This window comes from Geotrypetes seraphini, chromosome 3 (genome assembly GCF_902459505.1).
Source record: "Geotrypetes seraphini chromosome 3, aGeoSer1.1, whole genome shotgun sequence".
Classification (NCBI taxonomy): Eukaryota; Metazoa; Chordata; class Amphibia; order Gymnophiona; family Dermophiidae; genus Geotrypetes; species Geotrypetes seraphini.
In genome coordinates, this window is record NC_047086.1 from 335,940,815 (window position 1) to 335,954,038 (window position 13,224).

Genomic DNA, 13,224 nt, shown 5'->3' on the forward strand with positions numbered 1-13,224 from the left:
CTCTATCCCAATGTCATATGACATTGTTTTATTTGAAACCTTATTACAACCCAAGAGTCTAGTTAATGCAAGCAAGAAAAGATTACTTCTTATCATGACAGGGGTAGCTAATTACAACTATGAAGCTAATTACAAAAAATTGGAAAAACTGGGATAGACTGAATTTTAACTTTTGGTGGGAAACCCTGTGCCAATTTTATAGATACGAGCGAATGAATTTGGAACAACTGGGACATTATAAAAAATTTAAAGAGACTTGAGGTCAATTAATGAAATTTGTAAAAACTGATCACTAGTATAAGCCTTTAATTTCAAAGGAGTTTCACACACATCCAGGGAGGGGATGTATGTGAAATGTACTTATATTATTATTTGTTAGATAAAGTGCGGTTTTATTGTACCAATTGTTTGTATATTCTATGGCATTTTGTATTTGTTTCAAAATTAATAAAGAATTTTTTTTAAAAACAAAAAACCATGCAATGAAGCTACAAAGTAAATTTAAAACAAACCAGAGAAAATATTTCTTCACTCGGCATATAATTAAACTCTGGAATTTATTGCCAGAGAATGTGGTTAAAGCAGTTAGCTTAGCAAGGTTTTTAAAAGGTTTGGATAATTTCCTTAAAGAAAAATCCATAAGCTATTATTAAGATGGACTTGGGGCAATCTACTATTTCTAGGATAAGCAGCATATAATGAGCAGTAAGTACAAAACTTTAGTAAAAAGGTCTCTTAGTATGCTTGGTTTGCCACTACTCTTTTGAACTCTGCCAGATTCTCAAATTAAATAGAATACTATCAAATCTGTAGAACTTAATTTGGTCACAACTAAAGGAACTAATACTAGAAAAGGACACCAGAAAGTAAAAGAAAGGGATAGAGACCATCTTCTTCACAGACTACTTTAACAAATAATGCAACTTAGAGGAGATAACTGGCTACTCCCCCCCCTCAACCAGGGCCATGATAGGGGAAACAGTAGAGCCACCTGGAATATGCACATAAGTAGAAATATCTGGATATGTATAAATTTAAGATGAACACAGAACACAACACTGGCATTATGTGCATAAGTATGACTTAGATTTTACATAGTATGAATATACATAGGATGTTTATATTAAGATATAGATGCTCAACTTTACATAGGATGAATTTAAGGTGCATATAGAGTGGAGATAGGGTATACATATGGAGGGGTATAATTAAAAGATATGTCTAAGTCCGATTTGGGTGTAGGGTGCAAGTTGACCAAAGTCGGCTGCGCAAAAATGTCCATTCTCAAAACGTACATCTAAAATATTTTTAACAAAAATTGTCTATCTGTACGTCAGACTTTTGATTGTCCAGACCCCCATTTCATCTATCTTTATACTACATTCTCGACCAGAAATTCATCCAAGTCCCAAACGCCCAGAATCAGACTTTTTGGACGTGGGAGGGACCAGCATTGTGATGGACTGGCCATCTAGATAAGGCAACAGAGCAAAGGGGCACCTTACAGGGCACTGCTGTGCACTTCACAAAAAGGGGACCACATAAACATCTCATCAGAACTCCCTTATAGGTTATAGTGAGCTCCCCAAAACCCAATATACCCACCTATCTACAACCCTATAGCTCTTATGGCTGCAGGTGCCACCTATATGGCAGTACAGTAGGGTTTTGGGGGGACTCACATTTTTCACCATGAATGTAGTGGTTAGAGTGGCTCATGGGTCATGATCCTCCTCTCTATGGTCCACTAGCCCAACCCCCAGGCTACTTAAGACACCTCTGTGCAGCTCTACTAGGCTTTCCTATGCCAGGTGCTGATGTTCCAGAGGCAGGTATGTACATTTTTATTCTGAACTTTGTGGGGGTGTTAGGGGGTCAGTGAACATGGGGAGGGAGTTTGTGGGGGTCTTTACTTTGTCTTTGCAGTGGATACCTTTTGGGCACGTATACCTGTCTTTACATTGTCTAACTCACAACATACAAGTTTTGTCTAGGCTGTCTCGTCAAACATTTGATTTTATTGCTGCAGGATGACTAAGTTTAAGTCGGCCCACATCCTGCCCACATCCCGTCCTAACCACTCCTTCAAAAATGCCCCTTTAGCTCTGGGTGCACAGCAGGATTCAGAGGCTTAAAATGTCCCTGGATATGTCCAAAAAGCCATTTCAATTATTGGCACTTGGACAATCTGTCTTTTAGATCGTCCAAGTGCTAACTTGGGCAGGTTTTTAGATGTATTTAAGTTTTGATTATGAACCCCATGGTGTATATATGTTGGGTGGAGAGTATTCTATACTGTACACTCAGTCAAAAAAAAAAAAACCCCAACCCACAGGGTACACACATTTCCGAGTCTGGGATAGGAACACACTGTAGTTCTGGGTCTGGGCAGTCCAGGATAGGTGCACGTTGTAACTCTGGGTCTAGGGAAAGTACAAAACATGCGAATAATGCTAAAGGTGTCCAAGTAGCTCAAGCGGGAACATCCCCACTGAGACGTAACAAACATACAACATGGAGAGCTATGTACGTAAACGCCCACAGTCTGGGAAAGAAGATCCTGGAATTAGAAACAGAAATGAGGAATGCCGACCTGGATGTGGTGGCGATATCTCAGACCTGGCTCACGGACTCCCACGGGTGGGACATGGTCATACCGGGTTACAACTTGCTTCGCCAGGACAGGGAGGGCAAAATGGGAGGAGGTGTAGCATTATATACTAACGATGACATTAAGGTCACCAGAATCACAGATGTCCACTACACTGGGGAATCCCTTTGAGTAAATTTGGCCAGAGGGAAGGACAAATGCCTGTATCTTGGCATAATATACAGACCCCCAAGACAACAGGATGACCTAGATATGGAATTAATCGGAGATATAGAGAATATCACCTTGCGTGGGGACACAGTAGTGTTAGGTGACTTCAACATGCCTGATGTGGATTGGGACACGCTTTCTTCTGCTTCCGGCAGCAGCAGGAGGCTATTAAACTCTATGAAGGGAGCAAGACTCAGGCAACTGATGTTGGAACCAACAAGGGATCAGGCAATACTGGACCTAATACTTACAAATGGAGAAAATGTCACAGAGGTCTCGGTGGGTGACACATTGGCCTCCAGTGACCACAACATGGTATGGTTCAATCTCAGGAAAGGTTTCACTAAATCTACCACACTGACCAAGGTCCTCAACTTCAAAACAGCAGTTAGGGAGGCCAAATTCCGCATGGAGGAGTCTCTAGCGAAGAACATCCAGAAAGGAGATAAATCCTTCTTCAGGTATATCAGTGACAGAAATAAGAACTCAGGCGGGATAGTACGTCTTAGGAAACCAGACGGAGACTATGTAGAAGCGGACTCGGAAAAAGCCCAACTGTTAAATGAATACTTCTGCTCAGTCTTCACCCGCGAGGCGCCAGGACTCGGCCCTCAGCTACAGACAAGGGTTGACACAGATGACCCGTTTAGTAATTTCGAATTTACGCCCAGCGGTGTCTACTGCGAGCTGTCAAAGCTTAAGGTTAAGAAGGCAATGGGGCCTGACAACCTACACCCCAGGGTGCTCAGGGAGTTGTGTGATGTCTTGGCGGAACTGCTATCCGCGCTCTTCAATCTCTCCCTTAGTACGGGTAACGTCCCGTTGGACTGGAAGACGGCTAACATCATTCCACTCCACAAGAATGGCTCCAAGATGGAGACAGCAAACTACAGACCAGTGAGTCTCACATCAATAGTGTGCAAACTAATGGAAACTCTAATCAAACGCCAAATGGATACGATCCTGAATGAGGAGAATATACGGGATCCCCGTCAACATGGATTTAATAAGGGGAGATCCTGCCAATCCAACCTGATCAGCTTCTTTGACTGGTTGACGAGGAAGCTGGATGTTGGGGAGTCCCTGGACATCGTATACCTGGACTTCAGTAAAGCATTCGATAGCGTACCACACCGCAGGTTGCTGAGCAAGATGAGTTCTATAGGATTGGGCGACACATTGACAAAATGGGTTGGGAACTGGCTTGGAGGTAGGCTTCAGAGGGTAGTGGTGAACAGCACCCCCTCCGAAATGATGGAGGTAATCAGTGGAGTGCCGCAGAGCTCGGTCCTGAGCCCGATCCTATTCAACATCTTTATTAGAGACTTGGCCGAAGGGCTGTAAAGTAAAATAACATTATTCGCCGATGACGCCAAACTAAGCAATGTAGTGGGCAAAAGCACAACAGACATAAATTCAATGTCCGACAACATGATGCACGACCTACTCCTACTGGAGCGCTGGTCTAGGTCCTGGCAACTCAGCTTCAATGCCAAAAAATGCAAAGTCATGCACCTGGGCAGCCAAAATCCATGCAAGACTTACACCTTTAATGGCGAGATCCTAACAAGAACTGAAGCAGAACGAGACTTAGGGGTGATCTTCAGTGAGAACATGAAGACTGCCAATCAAGTGGAGCAAGCTTCATCCAAGGCAAGGCAAATCATAGGTTGCATACGCAGAAGTTTTGTCAGCCGTAAGCCTGAAGTCATTATGCTATTGTATAGATCCATGGTGAGGCCCCACCTGGAATACTATGTGCAATTCTGGAGGCCGCATTACCGTAAGGATGTGCTGAGACTGGAGTCGGTCCAGAGAATGGCCACCCGGATGGTCTCGGGACTCAAGGATATCCCGTACGAGGAATGGCTGGATAAGTTGCAGCTGTACTCACTCGAGGAACGCAGAGAGAGGGGTGACATGATCGAGACATTCAAGTATCTCACGGGCCGCATCGAGGTGGAAGAAGATATCTTCTTTTTCAAGGGTCCCACGGCAACAAGGGGGCATCCATAGAAAATCAGGGGCAGGAAACTGCACGTGGACACCAGGAAATTCTTTTTCACTGAAAGGGTGGTTGATCGCTGGAATAGTCTTCCACTTCAGGTTATTGAGGTCAGTAGCGTGCCTGATTTTAAGGCCAAATGGGATAGACACGTGGGATCTATTCACAGAGAAAGGTAGGGGAGGGTCATTGGGATGGGCAGACTTGATGGGCCGTGGCCCTTATCTGCCGTCTATTTCTATGTTTCTATGTAAACTGTACTGATCTGTCTTGAAACTCTTTATTATATCACCATCACAGAAGCATGTGTATTGTTAACACCATTGCAGCAGCTCATGTAGTGTATCACAATTACAGAAGCTCATGTAAACTGCTCTGAGTTGACTCCCCAGTCATTAGTAGTGGTATAGAAGCTTGCAAATTATACAAAATACAGCAATAAAAATTATCACCAATTCAAAAAAATATGATCATGCGACACCATTTCTGAAAAAAGCACATTGGCTACCAATCTCTTATAGAATCACTTACAAAATTGCATTATTAACCTTTAAAATCCAGCTATCAAATGCACCAATATTTCTTGACTGTCTTCTTATACCGTATACTCCATTTAGGACACTCAGATCAACAGAACAGCATCTTTTGACTATCTCCTCCCTAAATGTTATAGGCACTAAGAGATCTACTATTTTTTCAGTTATAGCTCCACAGCTCTGGAATAATTTACCAAATTATTTGCGTGGGGAAATCTTGTTAGAAAAATTCAAAGGCTCTTTAAAAAGCTTTCTGTATAAGGATGCATTTGACGCATAGACAAGATTACCAGTCTACGTTTAAAATTTTATACTTTAATATCTTAACATCCAATTTTAATCAGTCCTTATTTATAGGATTTAAGTTGTGGTTTTTTTCTCTTTCCTTCCTTATTTTTCGCTTTTTGCCCTCTCTGAAGTGTTACCCCTAAATGTTCTCTTTCTGCTTTAACGATTGTAGTTCATCTCCCTTTCCTTTTGTATCTGTACTGAATTTGTATGTATATATTATTTTGTATTAAATTGCCATATGGTCTTGTTTCTATTTTAAATTTGTAATACGCTTTGAAATATTTGACATTGGCATGCACATCAAATTTTAATAAAACTTGAAACTTCAATAAACAACTACTAGAAATAAGCACACGCGGAAGACCATGAGCTCACATAGCTTATTTCCTATTAACATTTCATATAACTAGGTATTTTATATTTAAAATAAACATGTATTTGGGAAAGAGAATGGAACTTGTATACCACCTTTTTGTGGTTACACATGCAAAGTGGTTTACATATACTACTTATTTGCACCATGCCAATACTCAAAATATTTTCAATCATCATCACCATCTGTTTAAATGTCTCTCATTTCATTACAAACAAAAGCCCAACAAATTCAAGACTAAATAAATGCACAAATTTCCTCCATTTTCTTTTCTTTAGCTCTTCATGATAATGGTGTTGCCACTGTTTTCTTCCACCAAGGCTGGCTTTTGCTAGCCATTTCTCTAGTTGCTTCCTTGCATTTTAACTGATATTCTTTTCTGTGCACCTCTCCTATTTTTCTGTATTTCATGAATACTTTATTTTTTCAGCCACTTGTTTGCAGAACCATATCAGTTTCCTTCTTGTTTTCCTTTTCGTATATAAATATCTGTTGTGATTTTTATAGTTCCTATCAGCTTGGACCACTGACTTTCCACTTCGCTTATATCTTCCCATCCCATCAGTTCTTTCTTCAGGTACTCTCCCCCATTTTACTAAAGACAGCATGTCTGAAATCCAGAACTCTGAATTTTATGTGTATGCACTAACATGTGATGATCATTACTGCCCACACTGGGTACCACTCTGGACGTTAGATACTCTTTCTCCATTTGTGGGCACTAGATCCAGCATCATTCCTTCCCTCATGTAGTTCTCTCTTCATTTGTTTGAGCAAAGCATTTTCACAGATATTCATGATCTCTCTATTTCTTTCTGATTCTGCAGATGGGTTAAAATCTCTCAGTAGCAGCACCTCCCCTTTTATTCTCAGCTTTTGGATATCAATGACCAGAGCTTTGTCTGTCTATGCTGGAGGTCTGTAAATGATGTCTATATGGACAAAGTTTTCATCTTTTCTTTTTAGAACTATCCATGTTACTTCCTCCTTTCCCCAGGCCTCTTGCATTTCAGTCACTTTAATATTGTTTTTCACCTACAGTGCTACTCCTCCACCTTTTCAACCATTTCTATCCGTCATAAAGATTATAACCCAGTATGATTATGTCCCATTCATGACAGTTATTGAACCAATAACAATATCTAAGACTTCCTTTAACATTAGGGCTTACAGATCTTATACTTTGTTGCTTTGATGGCGAGCATTTATGCATATTGGAACTCTCATCTTCTGTACAGATTTTGGGGCTGTGTAGTTTCTCCTTTTATTTTGTTGCTGAGAAGTGTTGCTAAAATTTTTTTAAAATTATCTTCCCCACTGCTGTTACACTTTTACTGGGGTTTACTTCCAGAACTCATTTGCTGCCCCTATCCTTTCTTGCCATAATTTCCTATGTTACTTTTATTGTCTTTAAACTATTTTCAAAATTTTAAAAAATATCCTCTTCCTTTCATCACCCTAAGCAATTCTGATTTCTGACATGCTATTTTTGCCCTTTTTAATCCTTTAGGAATTTAATGCTATTCCTTTACATACTACTCGGCTATTTTTTTAAAATATTGATTCCTCAGAGATGGCAGGAATAGCCCCCCCAAAAAACTAATGTAAGAACACATTTTGATATCATATTTGAAGAAATCTCCTTTCATGGGTCCATTTATTCATATGCCAAACAAACTACATAATGATCAGATCAGGGAGAGATCTCATATAGAAAAGGTTTTAATGGAAGGATTTCAGCCAAGAAAAATGTTACTACAGGCTCTATGTGGCAGTGGATAGCATGAAAAGGGAATCAATTAGGATATGTTCTCAGTGTATTTATCTGAAAAGTTTGATTTGATGCTAAAAGGAGACCACATTAGATCAGTGGTGTGTACAACTCAACAAAGGACATCAGAATTTGTGAATTTCACAAAACAAGTCACATACCTTCTCCTTTGAATGGATAAATGTCTCCAGGACAAAGGAAGTGCTAAGCTGGAAAGAAAACAGAATACAATTACCTTTAAAGTTTCGTGCTGCCACATTAAAGCTTACTGCATCTAGAAATCCCCTCTCCCAATAGGTATGAAAGGTACCTTTGCTGTCATCAGAGATACTGCTTTGGGATCTGGTAATGTGCTTGGAATACTACTACACAACTGCCACATGAACCTAAAATTGAGAAAAAAAATCTTAAATATTTATTAAAATAAATTAAAAAAGCCTATAGGGCAAAATATAGTTCAAAGTTCTATAGGCAAACTGTGATTGTAATAGTCCCCGCTGTTAGGCTATGTAAAGAATATTGCAAAATATCGGTAATAATAAAGTTTGGTAACCAATAATCTTACCCAAAATATGTATGCTCAAAAATATTCTTGTCTTGAAGAAACTGCATATTATCGTGCCAGATCCACTGAAGAAAAAATAGAAAAAAATGTTATCATCAATTATAAGAGAAAAAAATGTTATCATCAATTATAAGAAAACAGCCTATCTTGTTAATAATTGCAGTATATCACATAAATAACTAAATAAACTAACTAACTAAAGTTCATAAATTAGTAAATTATCACAAGATAAAATGGATATTCTACCATAAGTACATGAATAGCTCTACACACACAAACATGTATACATATACATGTAGAGGAATAGTTATTAACATGAGCTACATTTAAAATATGCTATTTTCTTATTAACACATGCTGTTTTAGCATAGGTGCCATTTTATACAAAGAGACCTAGCTACTAATAATGGATTAACAAGAAAATAACAATAGTAGCCTATGCTGATAACTACAACCACAGATACATATACAGTACACACATATTGATTGGAGGAATAGCCTTATGACAAGAGCACGGGACCTGATATCCAGAGGTATTCAGTTCAAATTCTACTGCTGTTCCTTGTGATCTTGGGCAAGTCACTAAACCCTCCATTGCCTCAAGTATCAAAATTAAATTGTGAGCCCTCCTGGGTCAGGGAAATACCTAGTATACCTGAATGTAACTACTACTAGTGAAAAAAGATGTGAGCAAATATGTTAATTTTACTACATAACTGCCTGCATTGGCAAAAAAAACACATTTTTTCAAGTCACAGACTTTTACAGTAAATGTATGCATGTGATCACACTCAAACAAATCTATACACATTTGCCCCCAATTCATGAAAATACTTTTGAAATTTCAACACTATATGTGGCATTTTAAATCTTGCAGCAGCAATGCCTCCTAATACAGAGGTAAAAGCATACATAAAATGGCACTAGGCACATACTTTTTACCCAGATAAAGGGTGTGCAAATTTATAAAAACCTATTTCTGCAGGTAAAGCATTGTTTTGCCCACATAAATTATTTTGAAAAATACACTCACAGTAAAATACATGCTGGGACAAAAGAACTCCTAGAACACTAGGGGGAACAAGAGAGTAACAAGGTATTGCATCCACCTTATAGCTTTCATTTAAACTTTGATAGTTCAGCTTTCCTAAACAGCTGTTCTGTGTCCAGGATCAGCTCAATGGGTATCTGATACCCTAGGCATACATTCAGCTAGGCAGCCCCCTTAAGGTAATCCTGAAGCTCATTTTCCTTTCTTTAACCCTCCAAATGTATACACTATTTTATAAAATGCTGCCTACATGTGATGGAATGTAATCTGAAGGTGGGCTTACACTTGGGTGAAATCTGGACAGAGCATGAACAGTTTGCATAGTTAAGCACATAAATTACAGAATACTGTAATTTACACGTGAATTTTAGCAATTGAATGTGAACATTTACATCAGCCTTATGCTGGTGTGTAAGTGGCTGCATCTATAGTGCACATACAGATTTATTTAAAATATTTATCCCACAGCTATACACAGTTCATGACAGATACAAGGCTATATACATTTGTGTTGATATGTAGTATTCTATAAAGGAAAGCAAGCACCCAATTTCCTTTGTACAACAGGTGCATAAAAATGGGTGCCCCCTTTATAGAATTGCCTTCTGACTGACTAGTTCTAACTCCTCTGATGATATCCCTTTAACCACTTCAGGAATGCTGTCTTGACATAACTTCTTTCTTAATTTCTGATAAGTGTGAAGCAATTCACTTTCCAAACTCTTGTGCAGTTTGTCCTGTATCTTTGAATCTTGAGGACATCTCTATCCCTTATAGAGTATACCAAGACTTCTTAAGTAAATAAATAAACAATTGAATTCAGGTAATCAAATTTGGAGATGACATAAAATTATTCTAAGTTGTTAAATAACAAGTAGATTGTGAGAAAATTGCAGAATGACTTTACAAGATCGAGAGACTGGGAATCCAAACTGTAGATCAAATTTAAAGCGGACAATCAAAAAATGAAACATATGGGGAAGAATAATGCAAATAAAATTGCGCAATGTTAGGTTCCACAGTAGAAGTTACCACCCAGCAAAACGGTCTAGGCATAATCATTGACAATAAGTCGAACTCCTCTGCTTATTAGGAGGTGACAATCAACCCCCCCTTCCCTCCAGAATATTAGGAATTATTAGGTAAGGAAAACAGAATAAAGTAGAGCAGGGGTGTCCAACCTGTGGCCCCGTGAAGTATTTTGTGCAGCCCCACTCGAAGGTCGACGGCGATGCGGTGTTTTCCTCTGCCGCCCCCGGGTGTTTACCGTCTTGTTGGCTTCCTCCTCCATTTTGCTGCAGCGTTTGCTCAAAGCCGCAGGCAGTGGATCCTATGTGCCTCTTGCGGCTGACCCGGAAGTGTTCCCTCTGACGTCGCAACATCAGAGGAAACGCTTCCAGATCAGCCGCAAGAGGCACGTGGAAGCCGCTACCCGGGGCTTTGAGCGAATGCTGCAGCAAAATGGAGGAGGGAGCCGGCAAGATGTAAACACCTGCAGCACAGAAGGGAGGGAGAAGGGTGTGTTGGGATTTAAGAGGAAGGTACTGCCCATGGCTTTCAGCAAAAAATGACTAGCAGTGAGGAGGGAGCCCGCCTGAAGGTAAACACCCGGGGCACAGAAGGAAGGGAGAGAGAAGGGCGCCTGCATTTGGAGTACTGCGTCCAATATTGGTCGCCGTATCTTAAGAAGGATATGGCGTTAGTCAAGAGGGTTCAGAGGAGAGCGACACGTCTTATAAAAGGTATGGAAAACCTGTCATACGCTGAAAGATTGGAGAAGCTGGGTCTCTTTTCCCTGGAGAAGAGGAGACTTAGAGGGGATATGATAGAGACTTATAAGATCATGAAGGGCATAGAGAGAGTAGAGAGGGACAGATTCTTCAAACTTTCAAAAAATAAAAGAACAAGAGGGCACTCGGAAAAGTTGATAGGGGACAGATTCAAAACAAATACTAGGAAGTTCTTTTTTACCCAACGTGTGGTGGACACCTGGAATGCGCTTCCAGAGGATGTGATAGGGCAGAGAACGGTATTGGGGTTTAAGAAAGGATTGGACAATTTCCTACTGGAAAAGGGGATAGAGGGGTATAGATAGAGGATTACTGCAGAGGTCCTGGACCTGTTGGGCCACCGCATGAGCGGACTGCTGGGCACGATGGACCTTGGGTCTGACCCAGCAGAGGCATTTCTTATGTTCTTACTTGAGAGGGAGGGAGCACAAATTTAGGAAAAAAGATGGAAGAAAGGAGGGAGGGGCATGAACTTAGGACCCAGAATGAAGGGAAAGATAGAGGGGAGCATGAGCCATAAGATGGAAGAATAGAGGGAGTGAGGGAAAGAGATGCAGAGGTGAGGGAGAGAATAGAAAGGTAGAATTGGGTGTCTGAGAGAGGGAAAGAGATGGTGCAATTGAGGAGATAAAGAAAGAGGACAACTGTTGGGCAGAGAGAGGAGGGAGATAGAGATGCATGGGCGCAGAGAGAAGGGGGGAACATGCTGGGCCGAGGAAGCCTCCTGGACTTTTTTTTTTGAGGGGGAGAGTATTAAAAGAAGTATCAGATTGGGCGTGGAGGAGAGCTTATGGGACCAGAAACAGAGGACAGAGAGAGAGATGGTGGGCAATAGTCTGAAGGAAGAGAAGTTGGACCTGGGGTGATGTGGAGGAAGAGAGAAAGAGATACTTTAAGGGAGAACTGTTGGGAACAGAAAGAAAGAAATGGTGGACCTGGGGAAGAGAGGCAGGCAAGTGGGGGGAGAGATAGGATGGGGGGCAGTTGGAAAGAGAAAGGGAGAGAAGTTGGATCTGGGGATGGGAGGGAGGGAGAAATGGTAGGCCTGTGGATGGAAGGCAGAGAGATGCAGCATCTCTCTTTTTTCCTCCATTTCATTGTTCAGCATCAAGGAGGGAGGGAAGAAGAAAAACAGAAAAGAGAGGGAGCAAAATGTTGGACCATGGAGGAGGAGGAAAGATGAAACCATGGAAGGGCAGGATGGAAGAGAGCTGGGATAAGATGATGCTAGGGGATGGAAAGAAAGGGATAGGGAGTTATAGCCTGACCAGTGGAGAGAGGAAGAAGGATTCTGAAAGTGGTGAGCCATGTGGATGAGGACAAAAGGGAGATGACAAGATTAGTGAGAGAGCAGTGAGTACAGTGGTAGAAATGTAGTAATGGGGAATAGGAGGTTGGGAAAGGAGTGAGATGGGAAATGGGAGAGCTAGGGACTGAGAGAAGATAGAGAATTGTGAGGTAGCTGAACATTTAAAAAGAAGAAGGGTGAGAAAAAAAGCAAGCTTTGAGTGGACAGAGGCAGAAAAGAAAAAGTTAAAGCTGAAAGGGAAAAATAAATACGTTGGAGACAGGCATAAGAAGGAAATGGAGCGAGAGAAGAGGAGAAAAAAATGGACAGCAGACACTGGAAAGAGAATTAGTTGAAGATAGAGAAAAACAGAAAGAGAAACTGGGACCAAGATGATGGAAAAACAAAACATCCAGACAACAAGGTAGAAAAAATTGTTTTATTTTGAATTTATTAACTGGAATATGTTAGCTTTGGGATATGTGAATCACAATTATTTTTATATTCAGTAGTGTAGTCATATACAGCTGATTTGGGGGAGAGACTGGAGCCCAAAATTAGTGGCTAGGCACCAAAGTTTCTCCATGACTGAGTGCAATTTATCAATACTTGAGCTAGTGGGGATTCCCAAGCCCTGCCAACTGAAGACATCTTCCTCCAATCTGGCAACTCAAAATCTCCAAGCTTTGCAGCCAATGGCAATATCCTCAAGCTGCTCCTGTTTTCATGCATG

The 13,224-nt window shown here is 40.6% G+C and overlaps 1 protein-coding gene across 8 annotated transcripts in view; it reads right to left on the reverse strand.

Annotated features, from left to right (window-relative positions):
* The window catches only part of USP34 (ubiquitin specific peptidase 34), a 1,084,964-nt gene that overhangs the window by 176,565 nt on the left and 895,175 nt on the right, over positions 1-13,224 (reverse strand). For all 8 annotated transcript variants that reach the window (XM_033939082.1, XM_033939080.1, XM_033939079.1 and 5 more), the window contains 3 exons: positions 8,363-8,427; positions 8,108-8,183; positions 7,959-8,006 (listed from right to left, as the gene is read on the reverse strand). In XM_033939082.1, coding sequence (XP_033794973.1) covers positions 7,959-8,006; positions 8,108-8,183; positions 8,363-8,427 — 189 coding nt within the window. The remainder of the gene's footprint in view (positions 1-7,958; positions 8,007-8,107; positions 8,184-8,362; positions 8,428-13,224) is intronic.